Here is a 21,880-nt window from a genome sequence, read left to right on the forward strand (position 1 = left end):
GTGTAATCTGCTTTCCAACCCAAACCCAACAGGAGAGTATGTTAATGCCTGCTGCGTTCCTCCAAACAAAAGGGGTTAAAGCCAGTGGATCCTCTCAGTTGCAGACTCACCAGTTCTGCCAGTGTTTTGCTGCAGAATGTCAGTACTCCAAAGGCACAAAATGATTCAACATTTCCTTTTGTTGCCCCCCTGTCAACTTTCCCTTTCTGGTCCAACACATCAATACATAATGATTCTATGACTTTTCTGACCTTGCATATGCAGCAAGGGAATACCTGATTTGGTCAGGAGAACATATTTTCAATTAGAAAATATTAATGTCTATTTGGAAGTCTTGAGTGACTGCTAAATTAACTTCCCATTCACTTTTAATACTAAGTAACCATTGTAATACACAAAAATAATGGAATGGGCTAGGGAAGGACAGCTGGAATACCGCAGATTAAGAATATTATATAATACCATTTAGATCAAAACTGACATTTATAAAACCACCCTAGTCGACTAGTAACCAAGCTTAGGAAAGCCTAAGAAATTGAGTTAATTTGTCTTTTTTTTTTTTGAAGATACTACAGTCTTTTAAAAATATTGTACTAATTCAAGTGCACAAAGCCTCCCTTGTTTCCATAAAGTTTTACTAACATCAAAAGCTACACCTTGAAACCAAATGCACTCTGAAACACTTTAATGACTAAGAACATCCACCCAAAATGACATCTTGATATAGGGTCAGAACGTGAAAGGAAAAAGTAGTCAACTAATTGTCCCTAAAGATAACCTTCAATTACTGTGGACAATGTTCAAGTAATCTGAACAAAAACAGTGTAGGTCTACAATCAAAGGAATTTTTTTCTGACACAATTACTTTACTTATTGAAGGTCAACTATTTGTTACAGAGAAAACACGTATAAACATCTGCTTCTACCTTTTCCATATTCTTTCCAGGGTTTAAGTGTTGAAGCTTTAACAGATTAATTGTAAAACAGATTTTTGCCTTGGTCTTCAGCATGAGAGTTAAACTGAAAAAGAACCCCTCACTTATTCTGTACACGTTTTAAAATTAATTCAGTTGACATAATGAATCAAAATATGGTTTACAAAGATCATATTGGTGTATTTTACGACGTTTAAACATTTTTACTCAGACAATAGAAGTAAGAATTATTAATGCAGAAATTATAACAAGTTCAGAAGTTAAGAGATTTCAGCTGTAGTTGGTGGCTTTGATTTATTCCCTCAAAATGGCTCTAAGCATGCTAATCTAATTAGATTACACGCACACCACTATTGTAAATATTGACTATTTATTTGAACACAACAGACATCTTAGTACACCACAGGGTTACTCAACTATTGCCTTTGAGTCAGAATTATGTAGCCAGGCACGGAAACAGCTCTGGTAGCAAAACAAATTATATGCATTCAAATAAAGTCTTCTACATAATGCCTATATATTTTTCCATTTGTAATAATTTAGAAATGTCAGCAATTTGTTGCATAATCTATTCCACATCTCTGACTCAAGTTTCCTCAATTAATAAGGCTGGGTATAGTATATGAAGTTACACATACACACACCCAGATTTTCTGAATTCTGAAAGCAACAGTAAGTGTAACACTGAAAATGTAAAATTTACAGATGTTTAAAACAAGAAATTTTGAAAATGACTGATGAATCAGTATACCTGTTTGTAGGTTTACTTTGTACCTTAGACCTCTCTGCCCACAAATCCATTTCCTCTAGGATGATTGAAAGCTACTTGAAACTTAGAAGTAACTGCCTTTTAAATAAAAGAAAGTTGCATAAAACTTTCCTTCTTTCCCTCCCAGCTGCGTTTCAGGTAAAAGCACTGACTGAAAATTACACTTTGTGGGCTATATTTACAATTAGGGTGCTCTTCACTGCTCTGGCAACAAAAAGTAGCGTAACAGGCACTCTTCTTTGAATCACCAGAACAGCACTATCAGATCCTCTATATTCAGTCAAAAACCAGTGAGAGTTTTAAGTTTCTATATCTTGTGACTGGCCAGGAATCCCACCCTTTCTAGCGGTAATAAGTTTATTTCTTTATTTATTCCTACTATCTGGTCAAAAGACATCAAATATTACAATCATGACATTCTGATTTATGAAAAGCCTACTTTAAAAATATGTAGTTTAAAAAAAAACTGCTGTAGACAAAAGAAACCTAAAATCCTCATCTGTATCTTAAAATGAGGCTGAGAAATTCTAACTCTCTAAAGGGAAAAAATATCTGTCAACAGGAAAATTAACTGAGGGAAGTATTTAAACAGGCAACAAAACAATAACTCATTACAGTTTAAAGAATATGAATCCTAGCTCAAACTAACATGTTAAATTTTGAAAACATTATTCTAGCTATATTGAATGGAGGTACAAAAACAGTATCTCAGTACTTTAATCAAGAAAAACAGCCTATTTGAAACATAGTAGTCCTCCAAAAGAGTTGTTAAATGTGGAAAGAGAGTAAGAAATATAGCTGATTTAAAAGTGTACTACTCTTACGTTACTTTTCAGTTATTCACGAAACACACAAATTAAAGTCATTCACTCTTGGAGATCAGACACATTCTTTTCATGAAGTTTGGAATTTTTGCTCTTGCTAATTTTGAAAAATTATTTCTCAAGCAATCAAACTGGACTGGTAAAAAGCAGACTTTAATCTGTGTTAGACAAGTACTGTTAATATAATTAGAAAAAAGGTGCTCAACAGCTCATTCGTAAAACCAGTTAGCCAGCACTCTGTCATCAGTAACCTTACGTAGAGCACTGAAAATTGTTTACTTCATATTCTGTTGAATCTGAGATATAAGTAGTAAGATTACTGTGGTTTCTCAGGTGCTGCAATCAATTTGAGATAACCTTAACTGGAGAGCTGAAGAATTTACTTTGACCTTCTAATTTAAACCAAATCATAAAATGTAGGACCATTAGAAAAGACATGTGTTAAGTATACTTTCAGAAAAATATGATTTGACAATACTATATAATCTAGGTTGATTTTACTGGAGATTGACTGCACCTAAAATGCTCCTTGTGAAGGAAGCAACACTAGACTAATTCAAGCAAATCTTTGAAAGGTTTTTCTTCAATAGGTAGGCTGGCTGTGCAGTCCAAAATGTGTTCCCTGTGAAATGTTACCATCTCCTTTCACAATATAGAAAAACTACTTGCAACATTACAAATTGGCTATCACCACACGGTCTGTTCTGTCACTAAACGTGGGAGAGGAGAAATGAGACACAAACCTAGACTGGAATTTCCTATTTGCTTCTGAAGACAGACATGTACTAAGTCAATAACCACAGCAGTTCCATCTAGGACACTGAAATATAAAATAATAGCATGAAACAATCTTAGACTGCATCAGACATTGGGATTTGAAAATAGATTTTCCTTGGATTATCCCAAAATATTGTATATTTGTCTGATGAAAGTACATAATGAACACATAGATGTCTATTGAACCATCACTTTGCAGCTAATTAAAATGTATACTCGGGATATAGTACCTTTTTAAACAATGGAAACGGGATTAGTAAAAGTTATAGGTGGCTAGAACTGCTAAAACCTGTATACCCACTTATAAAGTTTTCTGAACTACTTGTTTCCAAATCCTCATGACTTAATTCTTCATGTCTGAGAATCCAAACTTTGTCTACTCTTTTACTGTTGTGCTTACCACATTTTAGAATTGGATACAGGGAGTGAAGGAAGTCATGTTTATGAGCTTTGTTTACTACTGAATTAACATACTAAATGCATTGTCCATGCAATTTACATTAAAAAGGGGCTCATTAAGGACTATGAATGCCAGTTTTAAAATATGCAAAGTAGCTTTCAGAAGAAAATCTTAACAGCATTGGAGTCTAAAAGCTTGAAAAAGTGTTTATATACAAATCAGATTTTTTCAAAAGCCCTTTGGCAATATCTGTCTCCTCTTCACATAATCCAGAGGTGGGAAAACTACGGCCAGCAGGACCATCCTGCCCAGCTCCTGAGCTCTCAGCCGGGAAGGCTAGACCCCAGCCCCGGCCCCGCCCCCCACTGTCCCCTCTCCACCACAGTCACACCGCCAAGTGGGCAGCGCGGTTTGCACCCACCCACCTCCCAGGCTTTCAAATAAGCCTGTCCTGCCACTCTGAGCGGCAAGGTAAGGGGGCGGGGGGAGGAGAGGGTTGGGTAAGGGGCAGGAGGTCCCGGGGGGGCAGACGGGGCAGCTGGATAGGGCGGAGGTTGGGGGGGGTGGCAGTCAGGAGACAGGGAGCGGGGGGGTTGGATAGGGGGTGGGATCCTAGGGGGGCAGTTAGGGATGGGGGTCCCGGGAGGGGGTAGTCAGGGAGTCCCGGGAGGGGGCAGTCAGAGGACAAGGAGCAGGGGAGGGTCCTGAGGGGGACAGTCAGGGGGCGGGAAGTGGAAGGGGGTGGATAGGTGATGGGCGTCAGGCTGTTTGCAGATACACAGTTTTCCCTGCTCAACCCTCCATACCGTTTTGCAACCCCGATGTGGCCCTCAGGCCAAAAAGTTTGCTCACTCCAACATAATCCCTTGAAAATGCATTGGGATAAATATAGAGAATTTAAACATATTGCTTCTGTTGACTGGTTTAGGAAGGAGCATCAAAACAACAGCCTTAAAAGAGAAACTACTTATACTTCCCAAGCTACAGGAAGAATGTGAAGCTACAGCAATCAACTGGGGAAGCTAGTGAAGGGGGAAGAAAAAAGCGGTAGAAGATGACCACCTCAGAATACAGAGTAACAGCCGTGTTAGTCTGTATTCGCAAAAAGAAAAGGAGTACTTGTGGCACCTTAGAGGTGCCAAAGGTGCCACAAGTACTCCTTTTCTTTTCACCTCAGAATAGAGAGCTGAGCACAGAAATTCTAGAGGGAGGGGGAAGGAAGAGCTCTGTAATTCCCAACATTACAAAATAAAAGGTGAAATACATATGCTTCACTTAAACTATTTTCTTTTAAGCCACTATGGACTGCAACTTTTAGGCATTTAGGATAACAGATGAATAAATGCTACTTAAAATGTGACTAGAAGCTTCAAAATTTGGTCTTATTTGGGGGAACTGAAAGCTTTCATCTCTGCATGATGAATGCCATGGAAGAATATTGCTTCACTACTACTGCACTAAAATCACTAAATATAAATACAAAATCCAGTGTGTTCCTATTACCACACGGTTACCATGATTAACTTAACATTACTTTAAACATAAGTCAGGCAATTTTATAATTGAAGGTAATGCCCGCAAAAGCAAATATGTTACTTTCCAAAATGACATCTGTGCAACATATTCGATTGTAAGTCATTAATACACAAAATATGATTTTTTCAAAAAATCTTACAGCATTATGTGGTGGTTAGACGCTATGATCTTTACATATAAATACAATGCTATGAGCTTATAAGCACAGATCAGATTTTCACCACTTTCTTCTATTAGAAATAAAGAGGCAAATAAAAAACATATTGTAGGGTACAGTATACTGGAAGCTGCATACACACAAGAAATGTTCTAACCCACAGTGTACAGATCTATGTTGAACATCCGTAGTTAACAGTAAAGTTATTTGCAAATAAAAGTGAACACTGTGTTAATCATTCAGCCTATATATCAGGGTTGACTGTCTCCCTCTCAGCCAAATTCATTTTATTGCAATCCTACACATTCGATGGAAAGTTATGCTATTGTTTCAGTTAATGTTTTTAATAAAAATTCAGATGTATACATTTCAAGGAGGGCTGTCAAGCGACTAAAAAATTAATCACAATTAATCGAGCTGTTAATAGAATATCATCTATTTAAATATTTGGGGGTGTTTTCTACATTTTCAAATATATTGATTTCAATTACAAAGAATTCAAAGTGTACAGTGCTCACTTTATATTTATTTTCGATTACAAATATTTACACAGTAAAAAAAATAGTATTTCAATTTGCCTAATACAAGTACTGTAATACTATATCTTTATCGGGAAAGTTGAACTTACAAATGTAGAATAATGTACAAAAAACTGCATTCAAAAACAAAACAAAGTCCACTCAGTCCTACTTCTTGTTCAGCCAATCACTCAGACAAACAAGTCTGTTTACATTTGCAGGAGATAATGCTGCCCACTTCTTGTTTACATCACCTGAAAGTGAGAACAGGCATTGGCACTCTTGTAGCCAGCGTCGCAAGATATTTACATGTCAGATGCGCTAAAGATTCATGTGTCCCTTCATGCTTCAACTACCATTCCAGAGGACATGCATCCATGCTGATAATGGGTTCTGCTCGATAACGATCCAAAGCAGTGCAGACCAACGCATGTTCATTTTCATCATTTGAGTCAGATGCCACCAGCAGAAATTTGATTTTCTTTGTTGGTGATTCAGGTTCTGTAGTTTCTGCATTGGAATACTGCTCTTTTAAGACTTCTGAAAGCATGTTCCACACCTCGCCCCTCTCAGCTTTTGGAAAGCACTTCAAATTCTTAAACCTTGGGTCAAGTACTGTAGCTATCTTTAGAAATCTCACATTGGTACCTTCTTTGCCTTTTGTCAAATCTGCAGTGAAAGTGTTCTTAAAATGAACATGTGCTGGGTCATCATCCAAAACTGATGCAACATGAAATATGGCAGAATGCGGGTAAGCTACTACAGCACTAATCTTGAAGTTGTCATAAGAGTATCAACTGAACATGCACTGAGCAAGGTAAAAACCTGAAGGGAACGCTTATTTCACATATGCATCTACACACTTAGGATTAAAACAGGGCAATGGTAGCTTGTGGGGCCCAATGGAGGACACAAATAGAATCCGTAAGCATGGTGAATTGGGGGGAGCATGTAGGGAGTGAGCAATACTACTACTAAGAGTTAACATCACAATACTAATGTGATAGTGGACAACAGCTTTCTTTCTTTTTTTTTTTCTGACACTGAGTCAGATCCAGAGTAGTCTATTATTCTGAAATACTTAGATAGGTGTTCCAGGTAGTTCTGTGGCCATTCTTTGGTTTTTCAGTTCACTTACTTCATACTTATAAGTATCAGGCCTCTCTGTTTCTGGACAATGTATTATTTGAGGGCTTGTATTATCAAGGTATTACTGAGAGCACATGTTTGAAGCGTGCAATCTCATGTGTATCTGTAAAATTGATTATATGGTTTTGCAAATGTCAATGGCTCTGGGGTAAAGTGTAAATCCAAACAGGAGACCTATTGGTGAGAAACTACAGGGGCTTCGACTTTTCTTCCATGTTAGCAATTGTTTTCAAATGGAGAAATATTCTGGAAATTCTACCTGACTTCTTCATTGACATGACTTTTGATTCTTAGATTGTTAGCAGTTCAGGAGAAGGACCATATCAGACCTTTATTTGTTCTACAAAGTCTCCAAAATACATTTTAAGATCTATCTAAATAGCTACAGAACCATAGCATGCATAGACATGGAAACATGATGGTGCCATTCCTAGTATTTTCTTACTCAAGTCCCTGAGTTTTCAATGCATATAGATGACAGGCTAGGACCTTAAACCAGTTAGCCTGTTTAAAACTATGTCACAATACATATTCTTGATAAGGCCTGATTTGTAGGTTAAAACAAAACAATACCATCAGTGGACTGTCCTAGATTCAGAATGACAGACTCTGAAGCGCATTCCGTTGCGCGCCCCATTCCTGTCATCCTGCATTTTTTCTCCTGTACTCTGTTGAGCAACTCTTAGTCAAAAATAACAATTTTTCTCAGGATAATGCCCTTAACAGCTATTTCTGCAGTGGCACAATAGACTATATCATTGCATAATAAAATCAAACAGCCCTTAAAATTACAGCATTTATATGTTTTACACTAGGTCTGTTACTCAGAAAACACCATTCATCATCTTCTGACACACTGCAATCAAGCAACAAGCACAGGTTAACAGGAACTGGTGAAGGAATGTAACCTGAAGTTCAATCTCTTTTAAAAGAAAGTAAAGAAAATTAAAACACGCTCTTCATACAGCTTCAGGTAGCTCTTATTTGTCTTATATTGTACTGCAAACATCTATTAGCAACTGGTACTTAGTAAGAAAATACACTATCAATTTATCTGACTTCTGCTGATGTGGTAACTTCAGCACAATGTTAGTATTTTGAAAAAATAATATTTCAGATCACTGAAACTATTTCAAGTGGAAACTAAACATGTTCCCTCATTTCAATGTGCCCAGAATATAACAAAGTTATAACCACATACAGGAGTTTTTATTAGGTTATATCTGAACCTCTCACACAGGCTTTTTAAAACTCAGATGTTAAAGGGCTTGTCTATATGGCAATTTACTGCACAGCAAACCAGAGTGTATATCTAAAGCACCCTAGCCTGTCATTGGCCATGTGGATCCTGCTGCAGTTGAGCAAGGATTGAAACAGCATCTGCTGTTGATACATTGTGAGAGAATAGTGATCCATGAAGCTGTGAATTAAACTTCACACACAGATTACAGATTAAGTACATTTTGCAGACGCATGCCCTTGAAATTACCACCTCCCTAGTTGGGTGAACCCTAAGACATTTAAGAACAGAAGCATGTGCTAGCATATAATACGGCAGGATGTATAATCTTATCTACTTTGATAGTTGTGGCTCTAATCCTTCCCTTTTCCCTGCAAAGGCTACAAAAAGCCTGATTAACCACCTAAACAGCTTAGTTCCAAGAATATACAAATTCTATAGCACCTAGCTGAAGATTACTAAATATCCCATTTTGTTACTTGTATAATGGGGCAGATATGGCATTGGACTCGCAGAAATTAACTCCGAGTGCTTCACAATTTAAATTAGATATAATAGTAAGTGATAACCATCAGAGGTAGAAAAGAGATTCAACTACAATTCCTCAACTTGAAGAAAGCTGGGTAGACAACACAAGTTGAAATTCTACCAATACACAGTTCACATCTCCTAATGGCAGATTTCAACACCATCGTCTCCCAGCTCTTCCAAGACCTACTGAAGATCAGCACCTACTTCAAAAGCAGCTAACTTAAGATGAACCAAGGCAAGACATAGCAGACACTAGTTCTAAGAAGGAAATGCTTTTAAGGACTTGCCTCCTCAATAACATCGCCTATTGTCAGGGGCACCAGCCAATTGATTGTAAAGTTGTCCCCGTGGTCCTTCTCAACTTCCTAACTGCCCATGACTGAGAGAGTCTTTCACTTCCACTTACAGATGTCTAGAAGATTATGCCTCATCCTATGAGGCATACATCTGGCCACAGTGATCACCAAACTAGATTACTGCAGGTTCTAACTAGAAATGAAGCCATACTCTGAAAGAGCTTCAACTAGTACAAAATGCAACAGCCCCATGTAGGTGGTTACGAACACACCACACTCAATGCTTTGCTCTTAACATTGACTCTCCATTAAATATGCAGTCTATTTCCAGGCGTCCACCCTAATATTCCAGCAGGAGTGTGAATTTGTGTGGGGGGGTGGAGGGTGAGAAAACCTGGATTTGTGCTGGAAATGGCCCAACTTGATGATCACTTTAGATAAGCTATTACCAGCAGGACAGTGGGGTGGGAGGAGGCATTGTTTCATATTCTCTGTGTGTATATAAAGTCTGCTACAGTTTCCAAGGTATGCATCCGATGAAGTGAGCTGTAGCTCACGAAAGCTCATGCTCAAATAAATTGGTTAGTCTCTAAGGTGCCACAAGTACTCCTTTTCTTTTTGCGAATACAGACTAACACGGCTGTTACTCTAAAACTAGGCAAATTGGTGAGGCTTTTTACCAAACCTTGTCCAGGAAGTGGGGTGCAAGGTTTTGGGAAGTATTTTGGGGGGGAAAGACGCGTCCAAACAGCTCTTCCCCAGTAACCAGTATTAGTTTGGTGGTGGTAGCGGCCAATCCAAGGACAAAGGGTGGAATATTTTGTACCTTGGGGAAGTTTTGACCTAAGCTGGTAAAGATAAGCTTAGGAGGTTTTTCATGCAGGTCTCCACATCTGTACCCTAGAGTTCAGAGTGGGGGAGGAACCTTGACACCCTTTTTAGTTGGTTGGTTTGTTTTAAAAAAAAAAAAGTGTATTTTTAACCCTTATGGTTGGGAAGATAACGTCAAAAATCTGAGCCAAATATAAATTGATGCAGGAATGGCTGTCTGAGTCTCCAAACAGCCTGAAAAACAGTAACTCCAAGAGGTATGAACTGCCTCATTCATCTCAATCAAGGCCATGGCGACTCTGCAATTCTGTGGTCATGGAATTTAGCATGTTTCCATGATGCCACAAAATGCAGCATTATTTTTAATACGGAATTCAACTTTTTCTAGTCATGTGTCCAATGTAATCTTTTTGTCCATCTGTCTTGCTAGGAACTGCCTGTAATTTGTCTTCAGTTTTAGCTTCAAAGGGAAGTTAACTTGATTACAGTACCTGTTCCCTACACTATTCAAGAGAGTCTGGCAACAGAGCAGTTTTTCCCACCCCTTCCTCACTTACCTCTCATGGCCTCAGTGCACGCATGCACACACAAACACCACCCCCCCCCCAAGAATGCTTGTTAGCAACCGAAATTCTTCAAAGGACCAGTCACAATAGCTGGCAAAGGATTCTGAGGCATGCATATAGACATTAAAAAGAGGGACAACTGAGCTCGCTGGAGACCAATCATCCATCTTTATGAAAGAAACCGACTGAATCATTCAAGCAAAAGCTTACAGATTTACAAACCTATATGACTTAACAGCAGCAATTTTGTAAGCACGACTTCCCCCTGAGCATCATACTTTGTCACTGCAAATAATGAAAGCTGCTAGCTTCAAAACATGGGAAACACTGCAGACTGTTTCAAATGTCATTAAATGTTGTGTTGGAATCTACTGCTGTCAGTCAGTCAAAGCACTTTCTCTTCATGATGCAGTCACCTGATGAATTTGTGACATGGCTGCAGATGTTTGGGAACAGAGCTACTCAATACAACAGGATAAAATTACAGATGGGTCTTCTACCCAATTTTTAGCATTTGTTTGGTGCAAGTGAGAAGGGCTCATGCGTGAGGACTGCCAATTTTTTTGTTCACTGCCAGGTTATTCTACAGGAGAAAAAAAGGAAAGCTTTCTAACAACTGGTTCTTGCTGCTGGATTGGTACTGCTGTACTGATATTTACACTGACAGTGCCTGAGCCATGACAAGGAGTACTTGTGGCACCTTAGAGACTAACCAATTTATTTGAGCCATGACAGAAACTCTCATAGCAGCCTTGGGACTAGAAGTCAGTCTCTTACTCACCAAGCCATTTGAACACATTGTTCAGTGAATACGCTAAGCAGCTTTGGAAGTAAAGAGGATGCCAGTGGAACTGAAAAAGGTACTATGATACTGTAACAGTTTTGACATTTATTAAGGGGTAAGACTAATGCACACCTCCACTATTTTATGCAAAGAAATCATAGAATATCAGGGTTGGAAGGGACCTCAGGAGGTCATCTAGTCCAACCCCCTGCTCAAAGCAGGACCAATCCCCAATTTTTGCCACAGATCCCTAAGTGTCCCCCTCAAGGATTGAACTCACAACCCTGGATTTGGCTAGGCAACATCAGCAGTTCCCCTTTCCACACCAAAGTTCACTGACTTTCTCATGGCAAAAATCAATCTTTTGGTTAAGCTCAGAGAAGACCCCAGAATTTTCCATGTTGAACATTCCTCTACTCTTGCAGAATACTACACTGATCAGCACTGGCTTGCTTTGAATGCTTACTTCCAGAGACAGAACATGAAAACTCAAGTTGGGGGTCACCAAATGGGAAGTGGTAGTTGTGATCTACTGACACCTGGCATTCTCAGTACGAAAAAGGTTGAGTTCAACTGGTCTATTAAGTATTCAAAGTCTTTTGGTCTAACACTGAATTCATGCAGAGCTACAATACTCCATTCAGTAATAACTTTGTTTCTCAAGCGAAGGGCTCTATACATTAGTATCTCTTTAACTGCACTGTACATGGCACATCATGTTTAGGTTGTTGTTATTAATACATCTTTATTAGTATATCCCATATAGCATCTATTCAGTTTTGGCCCCAATCTTCCAGACTGAGGATGAAGCTTGTTATTAGCACTAAAAACTAATGTTTTGAGTTTCTAACTTTGTAAGATATACTGCATAATACTGATAGTAAAGAGGAACTTAAACAAAAAAACAAAACAGAGATACTTTGAGAATGAGTCCAACATAATCAGGAAAAGTCCTCTGCTTTTGAGATCACTCTAGAAAAACAAACCCTGCATTCCAGTTAGGAAAGGAAGGAAAAATCACAAAACTGAATTTGCCATGTAGAAGTCATACAGCCTGTTGACAAATTTATCCTATTTGGATAACCTTCCTAAAATTCACAGGTGAGAAAACTGCCATTCCGTTCTTAAGCAGCATATACATTTACCAATTTCTCCTCTTCAAATATTCATCTTTACATAAACTAAAAAAGTGCTTTATAAACAATTTAGAATTACTTACTCAGAAGAAAATTCAGGAGAAAGGGTGGTTTTTTGGTTATGGCTCTGGCCTAAAATAGAGGGGAACTGAGTTCAGTCCCCAGTTTTGCTGCAGAATTCTTGTGGGACCTTGGACAAAGCATATAATCTCTGTCCATCAGATGCCAATCTCTTTCTCCCACACTTTGACCATATTGTCTATTTCAACTGAAAGCTCTTTGGGGCAGGGACCATTTTTACTATGCTTTTGTACAGTGCCTAGCAAAGTGGGGTCCCGGGCTCACTTAGGGCTTCTAGCCCCTAATATAATAAAATAAATAAATAAGCTACATCATTCCCATCACCACTAGAAAGATTTTTAAAACCAAATTATACTACCAACACAGAGTGGTTTTTTCCTCCAAACCATATTTTAAATTGGCGTACAGGAAAATAGGAGGAAAACCCAATGGAGGCTGACAGCCAGCAAACAAGTGTGACAGGCAAAGGTAAACTACAAGCAGCAAGTAAAAAAATTACAGCAATCTGGCCAGAAACAGGGTAAGCAACATCTGTACTAGGGCGCCTCCACCCTCTGCCTGTTAGTCTCAGTGATTCATTCCCAAAATTAGAAAAAAAGAGAGAATCACACAAAGGTCTCATAGCTGTGGGCAACAGAGGTAGAAGCCATACAAAGAACTTAAAACTGTGTAAATAGATAAGGTGCCACAAGTACTCCTGTTCTTTTTGCGGATACGCACTAACACGGCTGCTACTCTGAAACCACAAAATTCAACAGCTCCAGAGACTTAGATAAATAGTAAGACAACATTTAATAATGAAACAAGCACATGATTTGTGCAACTGGATCAGAACACCGGACCATCTAATCTAGGATTCTGAGTCGGTCAATAGCCAATACCTGATGCTTCAGAGAAGGTAAAACCCTTAGCACATACCATAACAACACACCTAGCTAAATGTGACACCCTGTAGGTGGAACAAGGAAGGGGAGCAGCTCCTCCCTGACTCCAAATAGCACAAATGTTACCAAAATTATATTGGGAGAATTTACTGGATACACTTGATCCTGCTTTCCCACCCCCACCATGGATCACCTAGCCCCCAAGACTGCAGCCTTCCTGTCCTCCCCAAATCACAATGAACACCTGGGCAAGGATTACGGTGGGTGTCTCACCCCCCTCCTTACCGCTCCTCCCAGTTTACTCCCTTCCAGATCTGCCTCATCGCTCCCGACCAACCCCCTCAAACCACTACACATCACAGCCCCCTCACACAGCACGTCTCCCTCCTCCTCCTTCCTCCCATAACCTCATCACACAACGGGTCTCTCCGCCCCCACAGTCCGCCCCAGTCCCCGCGCACAGCAGGTCTCTCCTCCCCCCCATCCCCGTAACCCCTCTGACCCCCTTGCACACCAAATCTCTCCCCCCTCACACACATCCAGAGCAGATCTCTCATCCCCAGCCCCCCCGCACAGCAGGTCCCCCCTTCTCCCCCCACCTGTCTCGCCCCTCATCCCACCGCGCCCTGCTCCCCTGGCTCCGGACCCCCTTACGCGAGGTGCTTCCGACCCCTTTCTCACCTGCACCTGTTTGCGGAAGCGGAGCCGCCTCGCCGTCTTCCAGCAGCAGCAGCAGCAAGAGGAAAAAAAGCCTGAGCCCGAGCCCAGGTCCGAGGGGCAGCAGCGCCCCCCGCCGCTGCCCGCTCCCGCCGCAGAGCCGCCACCGCATCTCGCCCGCTCCAGGCCCCAACGTTCAACGCCGGACACGGGGACTTGGCTCTCAGGGTCTCTGGCGAGCGCCCCCAGCGGCCGCTTCCCCCCTCCGCCACGGCCCGGCGGCCTCCGGCATCGGACCCCGCAATCCCCCTTCCCCCTCACAGAACCCAACCGGCCTCCGCAGCCGCAGCCGCCGCCATCTTCCGTGCTACCTGACCGTGAGGGGTGGAGCTAATCGACGATTGACATTCCTATACACCAATCTTCGCGCCCCGGAAGATTAAACCCTGCTTGGCCGCCCAACCCGCCCCGAGCAGGGAAGTGAGGTGGGGCGAACGCGGGATTGACAAGCAGGTCTACCAATCAGTGTGCGTTTCGGATTTGGCGAGTGAGTTACAAAGGGGCGGAGCTAACTCGAGACGACCGCACCGCAGACTCGGGAGGTGGGAGTAAAAGGAAGCGGGTGCGAAAAGAAGATAGGTGGGAGGAGGCGGGATAGTAGCGCCCCCTGGAAGGAGGAAGGGGAAGTGAGAGCAGCGCCCCCTGCAGGGAGGGGGAGAGCAGTACCCGCTGGGGAACCCCAGGACCTGACCCCTCACTGTAGCGGGGGATGCCGGGCCCCACTGTCTCCTCTGGCCGCAGCTCCCTAGCACGTGCCACCAACAGGTCCCAGCTGGTGGCTAGGAACCCCTGTTGTCATGGGTCCATCCCCTGAGACGCCAAGGCTGGAGCCACGGTTCTCCTCCTGTCACGAGCAGTGGTGTGGTCCCTCTCGTCACACCTTGCCTGTGTCTGCGTCCCCACTCAGGTCAGCATGCGCCTGAGATGCCACCTGGGCCTGGCCTAGACCTGGACGTAGTTTAAACCCTTCTGGCTTCCCCGGGTCAAATGCCCCGTGCACTGTGTGTACCTTCTTCGTAGCTAAACAAAACTGCAAAGAAATGCCTATTTCTATTCCCAACTGGAACACCCCCAGAGCCCCAAACTTTGACCAGCCTCTCAGCTCGAGAATGGGACAATAATACACATATACCTCCACCCTATCAGTGCCCCCTAAACTTGGATTATTTGTACCCTTGGAAGGACTAGTTCACAGGGAAAGCAGCGTGACAACAAGGACAGTCACAAATGGGCACACACACCTTAATATCGTCTCCATGTAGATTTCCAATGCAGAACATGATCTCGATAAAGGACACTCTACATGAAAATGAGAAACACCAGATGATGTAGAAATAAGGTACAGGTTCTTATGTTTTAGGTTCAGAATTCTTCTGAATTTTAAAAATTACAATAAGTAAAAGCAAGGTGGCAGTATTAAATGGAATAAATGGGTGTTTTAATCCTAATCAATGAGGTGCTAATATATAATGAGGAAAATTTGAGACATATGCAAATTAGATTTCCAGTTTCCCAATAATTCAGCAGAAAAGGCTAATTACATCAAGATTAGATAATGGCTTTCAGAACACAAATTGTCTAAAGATATATTCATTAACTGCACAGGTAAGACTTCGAAGTTATATGAACTAAATGGAAATTATGACATTATGTCCGGGACAACACACAAACCCAAATCCTTCCGATGTCTTAAAGCAATTTTTTTCTAAGGTCATTTTGCCCCACAAAAGAGGATCCACTTCAACTCCAGCTACTCTGTGTCTCCTTTAAATATCCTATCACTGGCTTGATGGCATCAATTTTATTACCAACTGACCCATATTCTTAAGGTGTTCTAATTAGTTTTTCCTTTTTCTCAGAAATATTTTGCTTGCACAGTACTACGCAGAAAAAAAAATCTTAATTTTGATTTTAGAATACATTTACTGTATTGTTAAAGCTCCATACTGTCTGTTGTGAGTTCTTAAAAACCAGCATTAGACCATTCCAGAGCTTCCTTTATTTGACTATCAGTGCACATCTCAGAAATTGGAGGGCACAAGTTAGCCCTAAAATGAATGTGTTTGTGGAATAATATTACCTTTTTTCCATGTACAAATAAGAACCATATAGCTTCAATCTGAATAACTTATTTTAGACGGAGGGAAAACAAAACAAAAAGTAAGCTTTCCATGAGAGAGACTAGACCATGTGTCTCATTTGTAATATACTACATTAACTCTGCCTCAGAAAATTGCAGCTGCTCCTTCACACAGACTATAAATATTAAGGTGGATGTGACAGCGTGCATTACTCACTTCAGGGACACCTCCATGTGACTCATTGGAGCTTAGCTTTTGACCAGTCTGATGCCCCCTCCTTCAGTTGCTCACCCTGTGGTCTCTCTCTCTGAGGTCCGGTTAATCCCTCCTTATGACAGTGTGCTCCCTCTTCGTGGCTTGGCCTTCCCGCCAGGTCACTATAGTATTCCCCTTCCAGGGTATCACAGTCCCTAACTGTCTCAGCCAGTCTTCCAATTCACTGCCCAGACTGTACCACTTTCCCAGTGGCTAGTAGGGGAATCCAGGCCCACCATCTACTCCAGATCCCAGCCCAGGAATCCTGTGCCCCAGCAACCACAGTCTACCCAATTTCAGACCCTGTCACTGTTTCCCTGGGCTCTTTCCTACATTCTTTCCTCTGTCTTCTGCACCCTTTCCTGCCCCCTCAGGTTAGGGTTGCCAACTTTGTAATATTTAAAAACCGGACACTCCAGCAGGAGATATGGAACCTCCCCCACTCCACCTTTTCCTGGGGTGTGACCTGAACTGTGGGACTGCTGAGACCTCTGTCCCACCAACCTGGGGTATCCCTCTCACACTGTGATGCTGTGACAAGCTACAAACCTCTGGCAGGTACTGCACGTACACAGATATCCACAGGCAGGAACACACCCAACTGAGTTACATGAATGCTTCTCCCAGCCACTCATGAACCAACAATAGAGAGGTTCCAGCCAATTCCCCTAGCTCCTCAGCCTTGCACCCTCGGAATATACCATCTTGATTTGGTCAGAAGCCTGACCAGTGTAAGTTCATTACCCAATCCACCCCTCCCTCAACGTGGAAAGGACATACACTAGCCTTTGTACACAGAGCTGAGATTTCCCAAGCACTTCAACCAAAACAGACTGTTTATACAAAACAGATTTATTAACTACAGAAAGATAGATTTTTAAGTGATCATAAGTAGTGAGCATAGAGATCAAAGTTGATTACCTAAGAAATAAAACAGATTCATAGTCTTAGTTTTATAAACTAAACAGGATTTGGGTCAAGCGGTGTCTAACCCTGATCAATAGTACAAACAGGTCACATACAGGCTGGAACTCTCCTCCATCACAGGACCACCTCCCCAGTTCAAAATCTTTGTCCCGCAGACCTATTTCCAGGTGTTGAGTTGTGGGGGGAGTGAGGCCAAGTCATGATGTCACTCCCCTTCTTTTATAGTTTCTTCCAGCTTGCTGGAAAGATATTTTGCTATGATGTGGATCAAGCAGCCTCCATTGTATATATACTCTCTCTGAGAAGTCTCCATTGTATACAGTTCCTGGGATAGTTGTTGGGAGTGTGGCTTCCCTTTAATGGGCCATCAGCACCTCTGGCTACTCCATTGTTGTGCCTTAAAGGCTGGTTGTGGGTGTTCCCAAACTCACAACATATTTCAATAACACACACACATAGTAAAACTTCATAACTTCACAAACAATGATAGCACATATGTTCAACAGTTCAAGACTTTGAAAATGATACCTCACGAGTACGTAGGTGATCAGACGACCCGATTTTATAGGGACAGTCCTGATATTCGGGGCTTTTTCTTATATAGGAACCTATTACCCCCCACCCCAGTCATGATTTTTCACATTTGCTATCTGGTCATCCTACTCACAAGGCATATTTTGTACAAACCATATCATAATTATATGACAGTGGTGAATATGGAGGTTCCAGGGTGCTGCTTGGAGGTACAGTGTCACATCCATTTCTTCCCCCTCAAAGCCTCACACCTGCCCCACCTCTTCCCCAAAGACACTCCTCCTACCCCACCTCTCCCCAGGTCAGGAGGGACTCACTTGCAGAGCTAGGGCTAGGAGCTGCAGCCGCCCGATGCAAGTAAGAGACAGCCCCATCTGAGTAGGGAATGGTGCAGATGATGACCAAGTGCCTCCCCCACCCACAGTAACTGACTTTCGGTGTCCAGTCAGTAGATCTAACTGGACACTGTCAGGTCCCCTTTTTGACCAGACTTTATGGTCAAACACCAAATATCTGTCCACCCTACCCCAGGTTACCACTGGAGCCTCCTCTGCTCCGCATGGCTACTTCACACTCTCTCGTGTTCTTGCCAAAGTCTATATTCCCAGGCAGGATCCCAGGGTTTGTTCCCCTAGGACTCCTCCTTTTCTCTTACCAACACCTATCCTCTCTAAAGAGACCCATTCCTCCCCCTTACCACCAACTTCCTCTCTTTATGCCTAGCCCAGCTCCTCCCCCACCTGGGTTTCATCAGCCATTAGGACTTATCAGCCCTGACTCTTCTCCAGGTTCAGCCTATCACAGAGTTAATTGGCCTTTTTTTGCCTAGTCAGGCCTTGTGTGCGGTAGACACCCCATCATAGTGCACCTACTGAAGCACTGGGGATAGGCAGGAGCCCCTCCCTCCTTCATCTTAAAGGGAGGAGCCACCAGACCCAGGCATCATATAATTTCAGGGAGCAACAAATAAAAATCAGGGATCCAGAGGGGGACCCTGAGCAGAGAGTGCCCACTGCTCCTCAAAAGGCATCAGGGAGCCAGTGGACATAAGGAACTCTGCCCAGAGACATGACTTGAGGGAGGAACAGGAGAATGACCAAAGGACCGTAATGTAGAAGGCATGTTTCAGAGGGTTGAGGTGTGATGCGCCAGAACACCTGATTTTTTCATTATTAGTTTACCATTGTAGTCTCTGTGGAGAAAGTTTACAGTGGGTAACACACTCAATAAGTGGGACTTATCACAGTGCTGTACACAGAAAACAAAATTATAGTAGTTACAAGGCTATGTACAGCACAGACATAACTTTTGAAAACTAGTCATTCTTAACCTTAGGAAGGAGAGGAACTAGGTGGATAAGCAGTTCCTTTCACCCTAAAATATCTGGCCCTGATTTTTCTCTTACTCCCCAAGTGCCTTATAAGTGTTCCCCTGTAGTGTCCAACCTCAGATGCACTGAACACTCACAGAAAAAGCAGGTCTCCTGTCCCCAAGGGAACAGTGTACATACCAGCTTGTATGATTCAACTCAGGATCAGCACTTTGTTTAATATCACAGCACTTAGATATATTTATAGTGAAAACAAGGATAAGTTTATTACCAAAGATTCAAGAAATAGTGTGTAAGGATAATGTAAACAAAAGATTACGTATAAAAAAACAAAATCATAACATGCTTTCTAGAGACTAAACTTAACAGGTTAACCTCCTGTCTAAATAAGTTTATCTCACCCAAAGCCTTCTGCAGCATCTTCAGCCAAAGCTGATTGTGATCCCATTTTGATTAATATAAACACACTGCCAGTTTACTTCCTAGGTGCAGGATAAGGGGATATCCTTTTTGCCTTCTCCTTATATCTCCAAAGTTAATTATATGTACTCAGAGACAATATAACCCAACCATTGCTTGTTTTAGCTGTGTGCTCTTCCCTGTTGACTTTGAATGTGAATGTCCATCTATTGTGTTATCTTACAATGCTTAATTTACATGCTGCCAAACAGACACTTGAATAAACATCTTTTGTCTGACTGAAAACCGGTTTGTCAACCCTGCCTTCACACAGACTTTAAAATGTTTTCAGTATAGATATGTAACTTCTTACAGTATCTGTACATACATTTGACAATGATATTACTGACCAGAGTGACCCTGCCTTTCATTTATGACTTCACATAACATTCTTTGGTTACCAGAATGTACATAGCAGCATTGAGGGGTTCTTGTGTCACAAGGATATTTGTATTGGGCCCCTTCTGGCTCCCTCTATCTCACATTGGGTCCACATTTTCTATCATTATAGAATAGGATATCATTATAGGATAGGATACAGAGGGCCCTAGACAAATTAGAGGATTGGGCCAAAAGAAATCTGATGAGGTTCCACAAGGACAAGTGCAGAGTCCTGCACTTAGGACGGAAGAATCCCATGCACTGCTACATTCTAGGGACCGAATGGCTAGGCAGCAGTTCTGCAGAAAAGGACCTAGGGGTTACAGTGGACGAGAAGCTGGATATGAGTCAACAGTGTGCCCTTGTTGCCAAGAAGGCCAATGGCATTTTGGGATGTATATGTAGGGGCATTGCCCAGCAGATCGGGGGACATGATCGTTCCCCTCTCTTCGACATTGGTGAGGTCTCATCTGGAGTACTGTGTCCAGTTTTGGGCCCCACACTACAAGAAGGATGTGGAAAAATTGGAAAGAGTCCAGCGGAGGGCAACAAAAATGATTAGGGGACTGGAACACATGAGTTATGAGGAGAGGCTGAGGGAACTGGGATTGTTTAGTCTGCGGAAGAGAAGAATGAGGGGGGATTGGATAGCTGCTTTCAACTACCTGAAAGGGGGTTCCAAAGAGGATGGCTCTAGACTGTTCTCGGTGGTAGCAGATGACAGAACAAGGAGTAATGGTCTCAAGTTGCAGTGGGGGAGGTTTAGGTTGGATATTAGGAAAAACTTTTTCACTAGGAGGGTGGTGAAACACTGGAATGTGTTACCTAGGGAGTGGTGGAATCTCCTTCCTTAGAAGTTTTTAAGGTCAGACTTGACAAAGCCCTGGCTGGGATGATTTAGTTGGGGATTAGTCCTGCTTTGAGCAGGGGGTTGGACTAGATGACCTCCTGAGGTGCCTTCCAACCCCCTGCTTTGAGCAGGGGGTTGGACTAGATGACCTCCTGAGGTGCCTTCCAACCCTGATATTCTATGATTCTATGATTCTAATCCAGACTACAGCACTATCATTGCAGATGTGATAAAAGACCCCATCTACTACATATCTGTGTAGGCCTGTCTAATGTGCCAATCACCGTAGTATCAAGGTGTCTACATACAATAGGATTATAGATACATCTGTAGCCATTTCATAAGTTTACAATATAAGGGTGTTCTCATTTCAGCAGTGAGACAACAAGCAGTTAGTGTTTCTTAGATACAGCAGATACATTTATTTCACAATCCACTTATCATAACTGAACATCAGGCCTTTAAACCAATAAGACGCCAAGTTACAACAATATTCTGGGTGTTATGCTCGGATATCATCAGAGGTACTAGTCAGAGTGCAAAGTTTCCCAATGCCATTTTCTAATTGTGATACAATAAGGTACTGTGAGTGATAATAAAGTACACAGTAAGTCAGTAAAGCCTGGAGTAGAATACAGAAAATCTAACTCCCAGTCCCATGCTTTAACTACTTGCCCATGTTGCTCTTCACCTTCAGAAAAATAACTATCAGAGCGACAAAGATGCAAAAATCTACCCTCATCACCAGGAATTGTACAATCTACCTACAGATGTTTCTGCAGTGAGACATTTGTAGCAACTATATTAGGCTAATACAATGAGTAGTATTATGACAAATAGTCCAGTAGACACTTAAAAATTAAACATTTCCAAACATTTATATTTATTAAAATGAAGTAAAAAATCTCATACACAGAATGGGATATACATTA

The 21,880-nt window shown here is 41.8% G+C and overlaps 1 protein-coding gene across 1 annotated transcript in view; it reads right to left on the reverse strand.

Moving 5' to 3' along the window:
* The window catches only part of LMTK2 (lemur tyrosine kinase 2), an 87,356-nt gene extending 73,064 nt beyond the window's left edge, over positions 1–14,292 (reverse strand). Inside the window, exon 1 of the mRNA XM_084640520.1 lies at positions 14,096–14,292. Coding sequence (XP_084496646.1) covers positions 14,096–14,243 — 148 coding nt within the window. The 5' untranslated portion in view covers positions 14,244–14,292. The remainder of the gene's footprint in view (positions 1–14,095) is intronic.
* Positions 14,293–21,880: the final 7,588 nt, after the last annotated feature.

The sequence above is a fragment of the Lepidochelys olivacea genome (assembly GCF_965140295.1).
Source record: "Lepidochelys olivacea isolate rLepOli2 genome assembly, chromosome: 10".
NCBI lineage: Eukaryota > Metazoa > Chordata > Testudines > Cheloniidae > Lepidochelys > Lepidochelys olivacea.